The sequence below is a fragment of the Pseudopipra pipra genome, chromosome Z (genome assembly GCF_036250125.1).
Source record: "Pseudopipra pipra isolate bDixPip1 chromosome Z, bDixPip1.hap1, whole genome shotgun sequence".
NCBI lineage: Eukaryota > Metazoa > Chordata > Aves > Passeriformes > Pipridae > Pseudopipra > Pseudopipra pipra.
Window position 1 is genome coordinate 35,960,233 of NC_087581.1, and position 14,754 is coordinate 35,974,986.

A 14,754-nucleotide genomic window follows, 5' to 3' on the forward strand; every position below is an offset into this window, starting at 1 on the left:
ATTTTGGAAATTATATTTTTCACCAAAATAAGCAAAAAGAAAACCTCAAAGCAAACACAATCAAATTGCGCTCTTCTTTTTCTTTCCATTCATGTGGAGTATAGCTAGAAGGAAAATGGAGCCATTCCTCTCAGGAGTACATGCCAAATTCAGCATGATTTAGTCCTATGTAGAACTAATACTATCCTCTAGTCCTGGAAAAATAGCCCAACTTTTCAGGGTAGTGAGTGTCAACAATTAGAGAATCAAAAGCATTTCATAAGCAAAACTGAAATGATGGAAAGCTGAGCCCAGTTTATTGTTTCACTGTCAACACAACACTTAGCCATGGATGCTAAAAGGTTTGCAAAACTATAAGCATACCTAGGCATAGGTTGTAGGTGGATGTGGACAGATTCAATGTTTGTGTAGGAAAACATGGTAATTGAGTTAGCTTTTGGATTGAAATGAGGCAGTCAAGACACTCCAATGAATTATGTTTCCTGTTTGGGTGAGCAGAAAAGTAACAAAAACACAGTAAAAGAGTACAAGCAGGAAGAGGTACGGGTGACATACTGTAAAGGAAATGCACCTTACTCCTACTTTAAACTATATCCCATATCCAATCTAAACAGCAGTGTTGGAACAAAAGATACTTGACAGATAAGAAAGAAAGACGAGGGCTTAGACTTAGGTGATTTGCAGCCTAATGACCAATTGCTGCTTTGTACATCCTTACTTTGCATTTGTGCATTTAGTTTAATTTATGTTGCAAGTAGATATTAAGCTACCCACCAGTATGCCTACATATCAGACCTAAAACTGTCAAGAGGCCATATTGAGTCAGCCTTCCAGCATATGAGAGGCTATAGATTTTGATGAGTTACTTCGTTTTGTCTTTGTTTACTTTGTTTACTTTATCAGTTATTACTGACCAGTCTCAAGGAACCTGTCAAAATGACAGTGGGCATGCTCACATAGGAATATTATTTTCTCTAATTTTTAAACACATCAAACATTCAGCAGATGCTCTGGGTACAGAACGCTTGCACTTATTAGACAGTTTCCTAATTTGAACAGAGATTAAGATGCTATGACATCAATTCAGAAAAGTATAGTTACTAGTTACTAGTATGATTATATTTGTTTTTCCCATGCCATGAATATTACCTTTTATCTGGGGTTCTTTTGCATTGGTCTGTGACATAAAGTTATTTAAAAATAGTATTTTGTATCTGATTGACTTTGAGCAAGTGTCAGCCCAGTTCTGTGTTTTGTGGAAACAATATGAGGAACACTTTAAAATGTCTATTCCTTTCATCTGACAAAATTGAGGGTTTGGTAAATTCCATTTGGGCTTCTTTTATTTAAAGATAAATTATTTAGGTTAACTTGGGTTTGATTTCAATCAGTGAGTCCACATTTAATTTTTGAGTGCCCAAAGTGTGGTCTTTGATCTAAGACATCAGTTAGATTCTAAATGTGAAACTTCTTAACTTAAGGGAGAGGATGCTTGAATCCTCCTAATAGTCTGGAATTCATTCAAGCACCTGAAAATAAATTATTGAGATACAAAGGAATTACCATGTGAATAGTGTTTCCACACAGTTTCTGTATATGCTGTTCTGCATTTTTATCAAGACTGCAAACATATGCCAGTGTGAGAAAGCAGGTGCTATTTTCCTCTGTCTTTTGAGCATCAGTCTTTCCCAGCAGTAAGCTCTATGTGTTAATGGCCACAATAAGGCACTCTAAAATCAGATTTTTATTGTTTTTTTAAGTCCTGGGATTTTGACCAAAATTTAATAAAGGGGCAGAACATTTAAATTAGAAGCCACAGAAAGCAAAAGCCATATTACTTTTAGTGTTTTTAAGGGCATGTGAGGCAACTACAATGTTGAAGAAAGACTCTAAAACGTTTCTGAACTGTTGTTTCAGTTTCTCTTCGCAGACTTTTAGTTTGCACAGAATGTAGAACTGAAATGCCTTTTGAATTATATCTGACTTCCAGTAAGTTATCCATATTGACTTATCTGTGTTTCAATGTCATCTGTACTATGAAAAAAAGATTTTGTTCTTCATTTGAGTCAAAAAATAGAAAATAAAGTTTAATTGTGACTATTAAAAATTACTATTACTAATAAAACTGCTATTGACTTGCAAATAATCCACTCTCTTCTATGGAATTAGTCACTGAGTATAAAGTTATATAATCAAACAACACAGGGCATAGTATGTCCATTGTAAAAGGCATACACTTCTACTGTAAAACTTTGAAAAATAGACCTAGGAAAGCTCCACCGAAGCCAATGATTCACTTAAATGTGAAATGGGTGTGGTCATTACCATTAAGCTCCATTGACCCTGTCATGTTCAATACAACATTCATTCACATGCTTAATTTTTTTCTCAGAGGAATTGACATATATAAAAAATATTTTTTGAATTTTAGCACTAAATAGTACTGTGTGGTGGTTTGAAAAACCTTTTCTCTGAGGTAGTAATGGTTTGCCCCACTGATAATACTGGACCAATCAAAAGTCCACATGCGCCCTGCGGAAATTACATACCCACAGAAATGGAAGAGAAGGTGGTGAAGATAGTTTAGAAGTTAGGTAGTCATGATCTGAGCCAGGAGGAAGCAGGGGGCCAGTGAGCCCCTCTGGGGGCCAAGGGCCCCCAGCCCCCAGCTGAGGCTACGGGAGACCCAGTATAGTGTCAAAGCTGGACCGGGTCCCCTAATCCAGAGCTGGAAGAGTTTCCTTACTGTCAGCAGCAGCAGAAGACATTGAAAGCGGCAGCGGAGCAGTCCTGAACAGAGACAAGGGTGGCTAAAAGCCAAAAGATAGCCAGTAGCAGCGAGATAACATGAAGCTGGCTGAAAGATGCAGAGATGTTCCTGCAGGAGGGAGAGCCGGCAACAAAACAGAGGAAAACTCAAGAGGGCTGTTTTGGGGTAAGACTGTATCACTTTCCCAAAACCCAGAGACCCTCTGAAGAGGAGGGGTGGACTTCCAAACCATTAGGGAGTCCTGAAATGCAGAGGCAGCTAGAGAGAGAGAAAGGAGCTGAAAAACTCAGAGTCATCCTGAGAGCTGAACCAGGACGGAATGCGGAGGAGGTGGCCTTGCCCTCTGCTGCTGCTGCTGCTGCTACCATGCTGGTGAGCTGAGACAGAGCAGAGAAGCTCTGGTAAGACTGAACTGAAAGCTGCCTTAAATGCTCTAACACAAGAGAAGTGAAGGTCTCCAAGGAAAATCCTCCGAAGGCTCAGGCTCGGGGTTGGAATTTCCACAAAGTAAGAACAAAAATCCTGACTGCCATCCGTAAATCTGCTGCCTCAGAAAAATGAAAGACACTAACCAGTTCCACAAAAAATTGAAATGAAGGAACTGTGGCTTGAGGAGTGACAGAAAGACTTTTCTCTTTTCTTCTTAGACTTTTATTGAAGGAAAAGAGGAATTTAATTCAATGTAAATATATATATGTGTGTGTAAATAAACCTTTGTAAATATTTTCCCCTTCCCCCAATAACAAATGGTTGTGTTTTGTCTGAAAACTCTCCACATGAGGTGAAAAAGATATCAAGTCCATGCCATCACTAAACCCTCTCACAGGGGCAAACTGTGGGAGGGGGGCTTGAACTTAGAAATTAGATTCTTGGGAGTTTCAAATCACCACATACTGGAACTAAACAGTCTGTTGATTTGGGCCTTTTAACATTACATTATGCCATTATGGTTATGATATTGAAAATGGGGGTTTGGGGTTTTAGGATTTTAAAAAATTTTAAAAAATAAAAATATAAAAAGACAGTATTCAGAACACCACGGAAGTTTCCATGGTGTTTTAATCTACGCATATGAATTAGTCTGTAGACTTCATGAACATCATCTATAACTGGGAAGTGTTATTTTAAGATTTTCAAAAATCTGTTGGTTTGGGACACAGGTAGGAAAATTTATTTATGCACATGGACACTTTCTTCTTAAAATTGTCATACCTTCTTTACATTTAAATGATTTACCAAAGACCTGACACAAAATAACTGTTCATTATTGTTCTTCACAGCTGAGTTTCTAAAGAATTTCCAAAATCCTTGGGAAGCACCCCCTTCAATCACTTTTTCTGAATGAGAAGGCATGGTTCCTTGCAGAGGCATACAATGTTTGTTGGGCTACTAAGGTATATTATCAGAAATTATAGTGTCATTTATAAAAAAAAAAGAAAAAAGAAAGAAAGGAAGGAAAAGAGTGCATTATTGATTCAGAATTAGAATTTGTTGTAAAACCAGTACTAGAACTTTAGAATTTTGGCAATACACTGCTATACCCAGTTCTGTAGCTCATTATTTTCTACACCTTAAAACCTCTAATATGCTTTTAATACATCACTTGGCATTAGGCAATTACTACTTCCTCTTCATTTTTCAGCCTCTTAAGTATTTGAGCTCTCAAAACTACAGTGTTCTGACAATTTTTATAAAACCACAGGGAATGCAAACCATTTTTTGCTTACCAGGTCATAAGCATTTATTTAAAAAGTGGTTTTGCTACAATTTCTTCTACTTTAAAATCCTCTAAATTAGCGATGCATGCATATTTGCTGCAAACTCAGTTACTCACACAAAATTCACTCTATGCTTTAGGGAAGAAAGAGTTATATACATGGAAGAACAATAGGGAAACAATTGTGGGGGTTTTTATCTTTGTTTCATTCTGTAAAGAAAATTCAGAACATATGAAAATGGAAACAATATTAGAAATAATGAAGTCTGCAGATACTTACCCGTATAAAGTATCTGTGACGCATAATGTGCACTTTCGGTTTTGATGTTGGTGTAGGCATTTTGAAGTTCTTTCTCTTTCTATTTCTTGCCAGAGAAATAACAAAGTTCACAAGGCAAAAAAGGAATGTCTGCATTAAAAATTGTTTATTATTACTGTTTAGATGAAAAAGTCAAAGACATTACTGACACTGATATTTTGTATTACTGTTCAAAATGGAATATTGAAGGTCTTGTCAGAGGAAAGGCACACAATCAATGAAGCACTGGCAATGTACCAAGAGGAACAATTGATGAAAAACCTGTTAAAACTTTTCGATTTCCAAAACTTTACTTCATAGAGCTTCAGATTAAATTTTGGTACTTGATATTCATTAATGCCTGTTGAAATAGAATTCAGCATTAACCCTATCCGTTATTGATATTTTTTCATCAAAAAATGACCACTAACTTTGGCTGATCTTTATTTCATGTACTGTTACATATGGTTGAATTTAACACTGTAGCTGCCTTTTTACTAATCCTATTGACTGAATATTGCCAGGTAACAAATTCTACATTCTTTAATATGATGATATTTTAGAGGAAAATATAATCCAGAAGACGATCTTGGCACAATAAAATCTTTTGACAGACCCTTCAAGGCATGGAAAAAGTCCAGGCAACTGCTACAGTTCAGAATGCAAGAGGCTGCAGGCATTGTGTGGGATGATGACAAGAAAATCAAGACCAAAAGCAGATGATGCATTTGAGATGAAATTTTTTCAAGTAATAGCTAAATACTGGCAAAAGGTTGAGATTACTAAACATAATCATATTACACACTTCCAGATCAAAGAATATTGTTCCACTGGTTGCAAAGAATTCAAAATTTGCATTAGGGAATATTTGCAATTTAAGTGAAACCTTGCTGTTTTAATACTTCAGTAATGTAAAAGTTTTTCAAGCAATTAAACACAAAAGAAATATAGTACATTGATTATTTATATAATATTTTTATATTAGAAAGATGTTTCTCAACATAGACATCAAAAGAAAATATCACTAGCTACATTTAATCATTCTTTCATACTCTTCCTAGAGAAAAATATTATAGTCACAGTTCATTTCAAGTATGTTTTCTTAATACCAACTTGTACAATCTCTCAGTTTGAAACAGCATTTAAGGAAGATATGCTCCATCTACTTTGCATACATACATAAAGAGAAAAGCAAATTGCATCAGAAGTATAAATAGCAAAAAATTATAATATCAATAATTTTAATGGATTTAAAAATCACAGAATGGTTTCATTTGTATTTTTCATTTCTTAAGACATACGATAATGTCGGTAAGTTGGAAATTGAAGACATATATCGGAACATCACATAATTCTTTGGTATCACTCTCAATCATAACCTAAATCCTCTTTAAAAACATACCAAGCATCTTTTTAAAAGTAACCATGATCTTCTCTTATAATAACTGTTTGAGCAAAGACTTTCATTTCTAGAACATTTAGATAACTCCTTCTAATAAATTCTTTTCCTTACGATGATGGATTTTATGATGAGAAATAAGATATTTGTGATGAAAACAACTAAATGCAGAACTTATGAATTTACTTCTCTCTTTGCACTGTTGATGCTTGCATTTTATTGAATATTAATTGTTCAGAATATGAGTTACAATTTGTGAGTTCTTCATCTATCAGTGTCCAATTCAAGAATTATCTCCTTTAAAAATATTGGTCCATGGAGGCAGGAGAAGTCAACAGAAACTGTAGTTGAATATTCAAAGTGCACTCAAATAATAAGCATTCTAAAAAAAGCCAGTCCCAAATCAACCTAGCAAAAAAACTCTCTATGCCAAAGTTTTTGTGAGATTAGTGTAGATTCTTCTGATTTTAAGATCTTCTGCTATTCTGTTCCAATTTAAAACATGATAGCAAACTTCTTTGAGTTGTATAGGGTTTTCAAAGACAAGCTAATTTGGGGAAAATATTCTAAGGCAAATGTCCGTAGAAAGCCTACATGTAAGTAAGTAAATATTTCTTTGAAAAATCATTTCCATCACATTAGGTGATGGCCAAGGGCTACACGTTGTACCAAAGGGAAAGGAAAATGAAAGATACAAATTAATTTCTGATTTAGTATTATTTATCCTGTCCACGGCATGAGTTACAGAATATAAAGAAAACACTGCCTGTAAATCATGGAATCGTAGAATATCCTGAGTAGGAAGGGATCGACAAGTTTCATCAAGTCCAAATCCTGGCCCAGCCCAAGACAACTCCAGTGAAAGGAGTTGTCAACTCAGCATTGAACTCTAAAGGTAACCTCATCTTTTCACCAGCTGAATTTGACACTTTAAAAACCTATGTCTTCTGTGTGAGGGGAGAGACTCTAATAGCTCTATATGCTGTGCACTTTTAATAATTTATTTAAGAGATGCTTTCTGTACAGATTCAGAAGATGAGCACACTGTGAGCATTCTTTCTTCTCTGCAGAGAGAGTTTCAGTCCCAAGTCTGCAGCTCTTCTTTCTCTGCCCTTACTAGCCATCTCAGAACTGAAAGTAATCTGTGCAAGAAGGCTCCAGTAGCAGGTATCTCCCCTTTGAAAAAAAGAGAGTTTGACATTTAGTATTGCTGTTAGTTGCCAATTCTTCTCTGGCTCAATCCAGTTAAGGACTGGCTCTCAGTTGGGGTAGTTTATTTAATCACAATTTAAGCCTTAAAACAAGGATCTGTAATACAAGCAGAACTTCCAGAGGAAGCTAACTAAGACAGTCTAATTAGCCCACATGGAAAAGATAATGCTCTAATTTAAACTGTATTAGAGCTATATTGTGTGGTAATTTACTGTGATCCATCTTAATTTTTTCCAATTCACTTGGCAGTGACCAAATTCTAGCTTCTGGAATTCTCAGGCATTTTAATTAAAATATATAAATATGGAAGTTGAAATACAGATTTCTCCATGACAAATGATGTTCAAGTTTTATTTTTATGCTGTATATGTGTCAAAAAATATGGTTTCAGTATTCCAAGGTACTTTTATTTCTGTAATGTAAAAAACATATGATCTATTCTAGGGAAAATAATTCCCATTATTTTCCATGACTATGACTGTACATTAACTTCACTCAATGTATGTTAACTAGAGATATATATCAGCCTTGCTTTGCCTACTTAAACATTCTGTTGAAAGGCTACAGATTCCAAGCTTTCTCCATTGAACAGAAAAGCAGCCAGAGTTCTCATCTGGTTCATTACATGACTCTTTAACAAAATATTGTTTCAAACAATACCACAAGATGATCATTTCATTATTCAATGCAACTGAATGCCCTATAAAAAAAATAACGTTTTCTAGAACTTCAAGAAACCACACTTTTTTTTTTAGTTCTATACTCTACATGGTGAATTATGTTTTAGCCTCTAACAATTTTATTCACTTAATAGGATCTCCAACCACACAGTAACTGTAGGTCGCCCTGCTTGACAAGCGCTTTGGACGAGACGATCATCAGAGGTCTCTTCTGATCTCAACAATTCTCTGATTCTGCAGTACATACCAATGCATTTAAAAGTCATCCAGCTAATAGGGAAGCAGTATCAGGTTCTTCTGTTACCTATTCCTTGATTTTGACTCTCTACCTTCACTATTAGAATTGTTATTAAATGAGGCTCTTATTTTATTCTCCCTTCTACATCCACTTATTTACCCTTATCTGGGTTCACTATCTGAACTCAGAGAGCTGGGATTTGAGCAAAGTTTCTTGGGTGCCAGATGCTACTTTTCTTTGATACAATGTTCTTTGGATAAATGGTTTAGGAATTCTCTTACAGGCAGAAGTGTCCAACTGCCTGCCTATTCCAACACACAGTTACATTTTTGGATATTTTTCATCAATATTGTTACAAAGCTTGAAAGAACTGGTAAAAAAGCATAGCATTCATTATTTTAATATGAAGTTAAGACTGTAATTAGAATTAAAGGCATAGTATGTTCATTTTCATAAGAGGTGTGCGGGAAAAGGACTGGAGGTAAAATTAGATAAAACTAAGAAGTTATGTTCACAATCTAGCAGAAGCTATAACAGTAATTAAATTATAGGGTGATACGCAATTGCTACTCCCTGGATGAAGTCCAGTTGCTACTCCCATGGAAGGAATGAGGTCAACATGCCTGACCACAATGCCACATGCAATACATGCTAAGGAGGATGAAGTTGAGGGTGGAGCAGAGTGGAGACATCACAGCCAATCTCTCTCAAAACCCTTGCAGAGGAGGGAGTTCAGTGATACCTTGTAGCTAATAAGGTCCATAGCAGCTTTCAACCAAGGGAGAAGAAAGATTTCTTAATCTTGAACCAGCAAGCGTAGCAAGGTCACAGATATACACTTCCATCCCAAAGGTTACATCGATAACCAATGTTACCCATCTCCAAGGTATGACCACTTACCACTGAACATGATGTATGACCAAATTCACTTAAGCTCAACCTAAACATAAAAATAGTATAAAAGTAAGTCCAAAAGAGGGAGAAGTTAGAGAAGATTCCATAGCAATTCCTGGGATAACTCGATGAGCTGAAGCTGTTTTCTCTCCCGTAAAGATGCCTCATGGGTAAGAAGAGTACTCTATGTGTGCCGATTTACTATCTTGAGCTAGACTTTGTTAGGGATTAGAGCTTATCTGTTGTGGTGTGTTGACCCTGGTTGGACCAGGTGCCCATCCAGCTGCTCTATCACTCCCCTTCCCAGCTGGATGGGGGGAGAGTAAGGTGGAAAAACAACTTGTGGGTTGGGATAAGGCAGTTTATTAAAACAGAAACAAAGGGGAAGCTTGTGCACACAAAAGCTAAGTGAAAGATAGCAGGGTTTATTCTCTACTTCCCATGAGCAGCAATGGTCAGCCACTCCCGAGCAGCAGGGCTTCAGGATGTGTGATGGTTTCTCAGCAGGCAGCCATTGGAGACAATGACTGCCTGCCTTCCTGCTCCTTGCCTCAGCTTTTCTATCTGAGCTGATGTCATATGGTATGGAATATCTGTTTGGTCAGTTTGGGTCAGCTGGCCTACTTGGGTCCCCTCCCAGGATTTTGCCCTCAACTGGGGAGGGAATGTTACAGTGACGATGCTGTGCTCAGCAGAAGCCAAAACAGTGGTGTGTTATCAACATCATTCTAACTACCAATGCAAAGCACAGCATTGTGAGGACTACTATGGGAAAAAAACTCCAGCTCAGCCAGACCCAATACATCTGTATATTGCTTTGAATACGATTTTGCAACCAGATACTATCACTGGCCATCTTCAAACCTTAACTTGTCACAATTTTCTATTATATTAATAAAGAGTATTAATCCTTAAACTGTTAAATGTGTCCTTCAAGGGCACTGACAGTTGCTGGCAGAGGATAACATACTCACCTGTGGAGACTCAGAAGGGAGTCTCTTTCATGCTGTTGGTGTGTGTCCCTGAATCTATCTTTTCAACAACAGACCAATTAAAGGTGTGGAAACCTGGGAGAGGGTCCTTCTGTTTGCACATGACCCTGAACAAGTTAGTCAAATTGCCCTCCGATCCGTTCAGTGAAGGGTCCCCATAACGGGATGCTGACAGATTGATCAGGCACAAGGTCCTTGGCTTCTGGAGCACTGACAGCATAATCAAACACAAATTGTTTGAGAAAATCTCCCCTTTCATATGATAGAAGTGTTATAAATAAGAACAGGAAAGGGAAAAACATCCTTCTATTTCAATTGACCTAAAGCATAACATCTTTGACTAGAAAAATTCTGAATAAAGGAATAAACCAACCAACCAACCAACCAACAACACACAACAACAGCAACAAAAAAAACTTCACAATAAAAAGCAAGTTTCAAAATTAGAATCACCTTCTGAATGCTAATCAATACATGAAAGGTAGGGAAACAAGAGCAATTTAAATAATAGTGTTTACTTTCAGGGAAAAAAAAAAATTTGAGCTTTTTAAACAAATCCCACAAAGGACACAGTCTTCTTCCTAGAATGCTTTGCTTATAGTGGTTAGAAATTAGTTTTTCATGAAAGAACACCAGGCAAAATATCTAGGCAATACCTCCAAATAGAAAGGAACTCAACACTGATGACAAAGACATGCACTTATACAAAGCAAGACAGCACAGAATATCAGAAACATTGTATCAGGAAATATTGTTTCAGGAACAGTGTGACCAGCAAGACCAGGGAAGTGATTAGTCCCCTGTACCCAGTGCTGTGAGGGACACCTGGAGTACTGTGTCCAATTCTGGGCCCCTCAGTTCAGGAAGGATATTGAGGTGCTGGAGCAGGTCCAAAGCAGAGCAACAAGGCTGGTGAAGGGACTCGAGCACAAGTCCTATGAGGAGAGGCTGAGGGAGCTGGGGTTGTTTAGCCTGGAGAAGAGGAGGCTCAGGGAAGACCTCATCACTCTCTACAACTCCTAGAAAGGAGGTTGTAGCCAGGTGGGCATCGGTCTCTTCTCCCAGACAACCAGCAGTAGGACAAGAAGGCATGGTCTTAAGCTGTGCCAGGGGAGGTTTACGTTGAACATTAGGAAGAAATTTTTTCCAGAGAGAGTAATCAGACGTTGGAATGGGCTGCCCAGGGAACGGATTCTCCATCCCTGGAGGTTTTTAAGATGAGACTGGATGTGGCACTTAGTGCCATGGTCTAGTAAGCTCAGCTGTGTTGGACAAAAGGTTGCACTTGATGATCTCAGAGGTCTTTTCCAAACCAGTTGATTCTACGATTCTATGATCCCTTAGCTGACAACAAATAAGCTATCACGTCTCTAGCATGCATGTCCCTCTCGGTGTCTTGCACTGGATATCTGAAGATTTTATCCTAAAAATGGCAAAACTGAACAATTCATTATCTGGAAAATGTTTTCTGCAGCTTGTAATGAATTCCTTTTTTTGCCTTACTGTAACTGTAACCATTGGCTTCAGAGTCAGAGCATTTAAGGTATCATTAAACTCCAAAGCAAGAAAATCTTGCTAGTTGTATTAACTTTAACATTATGAAGTAAATTATTTAACATGGTGTCTTGGTGTGAGACAGTTTGAGGACCTCAGACAGAAGTCTCCTCCCTTGGATTCAATACCCTTACTTACTTCAATTCAGAGAGAGACACTAAATATTCCCAGATATAAGTGAAAAAAATAACTCTTTATCAAGAAGAATGCTAATAATATTGATAAAACTGGGTTAAACCAACTGAAGAGGAGAAACTTCCCAAGCCCCTCACACCAAACCAAATTAAATGGCAGCTACCTCCCAACACAGAACAAAATGCACATGGCCACAGGACAGAGACAAGACGGCCACCCTCTAGTAATCCTGTGGTTACTTTGCACATCAGCAGCTTGCACCTTGATTGTCTGAGCCATCAGCATTTCACACTTGTGGATACATTCTTCTCCTAGGATAATAGTAACATCCTTATCTCAAGTTCCCATCACAGTTCAAATTGGTAGGCAAATTTGAGGAAAAGAGAAAAGGTGACTTACTACCACATGAATCAACCCAGCAAGTGACCCCAGCCAGGAGCGATGCTGACAGCAAGGCCCGGCTGGACCAACTGCACAGTTTCAGGAGGAGTGGAGTCCAGCACCTCTTCTTCCAAGGCATAGTACCCAACAGGGAAACACAGCAGAAACCTGGGCTCATCCCCAGAGGGAAGCTGAGCATGGTGCACACCACCATGGAGGAGAACTTCCTGGAGGGCACCTTGCATCTCCTGAATGAGTTTGTCTCCTGTCAGCACTGTCCCCCCAAAGATATCATCTCCCACCTGATCAGACAGGTCCTGTTGAATGCCTATGAAGAGGAGATCTTGAAGGACACATGCTGCTGATGAAGATCCAAATGCTCCATCCAACCAGCACTGCCACAGTGGGATGGGACTGGACGCTGACAAAATTCATCATGGAAGACCAGGAGAAGCCCCCCAACTGGCTCCTCTTCCTGCAGTACATGGTACAGACCCTGGAGGATGACTTGCAGAAGAATCTGAGGTTGCACCTGCTGCAGAAGTCAATTGCCAAGAAAGTGCTTCCATGTGACATGTGCTTCAACAATGTCAAGGAAGTGGTCAAATGGTTGGTCTTAGCTAGTATGGGAGTCAGGTTCTACCAGTCCCAGGAGAAGCCACAAGAAACTCCCTTCTCCTCAGCAGAAGCCAGGGCAGAGCACAGCTCATCTACACCAAGTCTGGCCAGCATACAAGCTCCGGCAGCTTTCTTTGCCCAAAAGATTGTGCTCCTGCTCCAGTGGATGTTGTCTATCACAGTGGAAGTGGACAGATCTCCCACCTGGAGCTCCCGTAAGATTGCAGATGAGATATTTATACCGAATATCCCCCTGAGGAGCCAAAGGGAAGCTTTATTAAACACCATAGAGAGCCAGCTCCTGCGCTGCAGACTGCTAGAGCTGTTGTTCCAGCACAGTTGTGATGTCCCCTCAACCTTATCCACGCCTCTGAAGAAGACTCTGTATTTCCTGAGTCACTGCTCTGTGCTGGTGCATTTTGAGGACGAAATAGCAACATGGCAAGGGTGGGATGAGATGCTGCAGTACTTGAGTTTGCTGCTGATGAGTTACCAAAGTGTAATACAGGAGCACCTGTCGAGGTCCCTCAGTGACCAGATGGACTTGATGGTTCAGAAAGCCAAGCCCAGGCTCCAGGAGAGTGACATCACCACCAACCTGGATGTTCAGGTGAAGATGGAGGACTTTATCAGCCAAATGCAGGAGGTCTTGGGTAGCCTTTTCCTCCACAAATCCAGGAGAAATTGTTCCTGCTGCAAGAGTTGTTCTCTATTGTCACTACTGCCTGATGGACACAACCACTGCAGCAAGGGGGTATGTGTGTGTGTCCACAGGTACCTGGCTGCAGTGGGTTCCCTCTCGGTGTGTGAGGCGCTACATCGCCTTATCATCAGGCCACACAGATGTATCAATTGATACACCAGAGATCACCTCTTCGTCAAGTCAGATGAGATATTTATTAGACACGCCAATTGACATACTGAAGACCAAAGAGATAGGACACTAAGCATTGCTGTTAAATCTTTTTTTTATCGTTAAAATGCACAAGGATGTGGTTTTTGAGATTGTGTGTGTGATGGTTTGAATGGGCAGCTGCCAGATATGTGTGGATGTGTCTCTGTATGTTTGAGTTAGTAAGAATGTGAGTTTTTTAACTTATTTTCTTAAAGGCTTAATGTGCTCAATTTTAGTTATATACGTAACCCTCAAATTTAAGGTAAATTTACAAACCCTGATTTCCTTAGATCTAATATTATAAATCTTGGTTTCCTCAAATTTGACATTATAATCCTTGGTTTTTTATAAGGATAGGTAATTTTAATAAAGATTTTAAAGACAAGTTCTCAGTTTAATAAGTGCTCATAATAAGGCTGTTTTAAAGTTTAAATGCTAAGTTGTATTGGTTTGTATGGTTTCAGTTTTGTCTTAATTAATAAAAATGGGGGATGTGTGGGGTTATGAGCAAGTTAATACAGGATGCTTGTTGCATAATGGTCACGGTGTATGCTGGGAGTTGAAGTTCTGACGGAAGCTCACGGAAAGATGACCAGTTATAAGTTTCCCAGGAAAAAGCTTTAAAGTGGCTGGACAGGACTGCAATGGCCCCCCCATGTTTTGTTACTGTCCCTTTTTCAAATATAAAAACTTGTTCAACCCTTAATAAAGGATTCTCCATTTTCCATCATCCCAGGAGGGTCTTGTTTATATTCACTGCCACATTTACAAAAGTTTCTCCTGCCAGTTTTAACTCTCTCTGTTTGTGCACCTTCTAAACACCAACACCTCTGCTTCTGTCAGCTCCAGTAAAACCTGGTGGCAAGAACTGCTAGTAAAATCTGCACATTGCCTCACCTTTTCAGCAAGAGAGCTAAGCCATGAACCAAAGGAAATTCTGTTGTCAGATTCTTCATTCAGTTGTCATGGGC

At 38.6% G+C, this 14,754-nt stretch overlaps 1 protein-coding gene across 1 annotated transcript; it reads left to right on the forward strand.

Annotated features, from left to right (window-relative positions):
* Positions 1-6,090: 6,090 nt before the first annotated feature.
* On the forward strand, positions 6,091-14,513 carry LOC135407797 (SUMO-interacting motif-containing protein 1-like). Its single transcript, XM_064643162.1, is given in 4 exon segments — positions 6,091-6,096; positions 12,243-12,621; positions 12,624-13,541; positions 13,544-14,513. Coding segments are annotated over 4 exon segments (1,377 nt in total). The 3' UTR covers positions 13,618-14,513.
* The last annotated feature ends 241 nt before the right edge of the window (positions 14,514-14,754 follow it).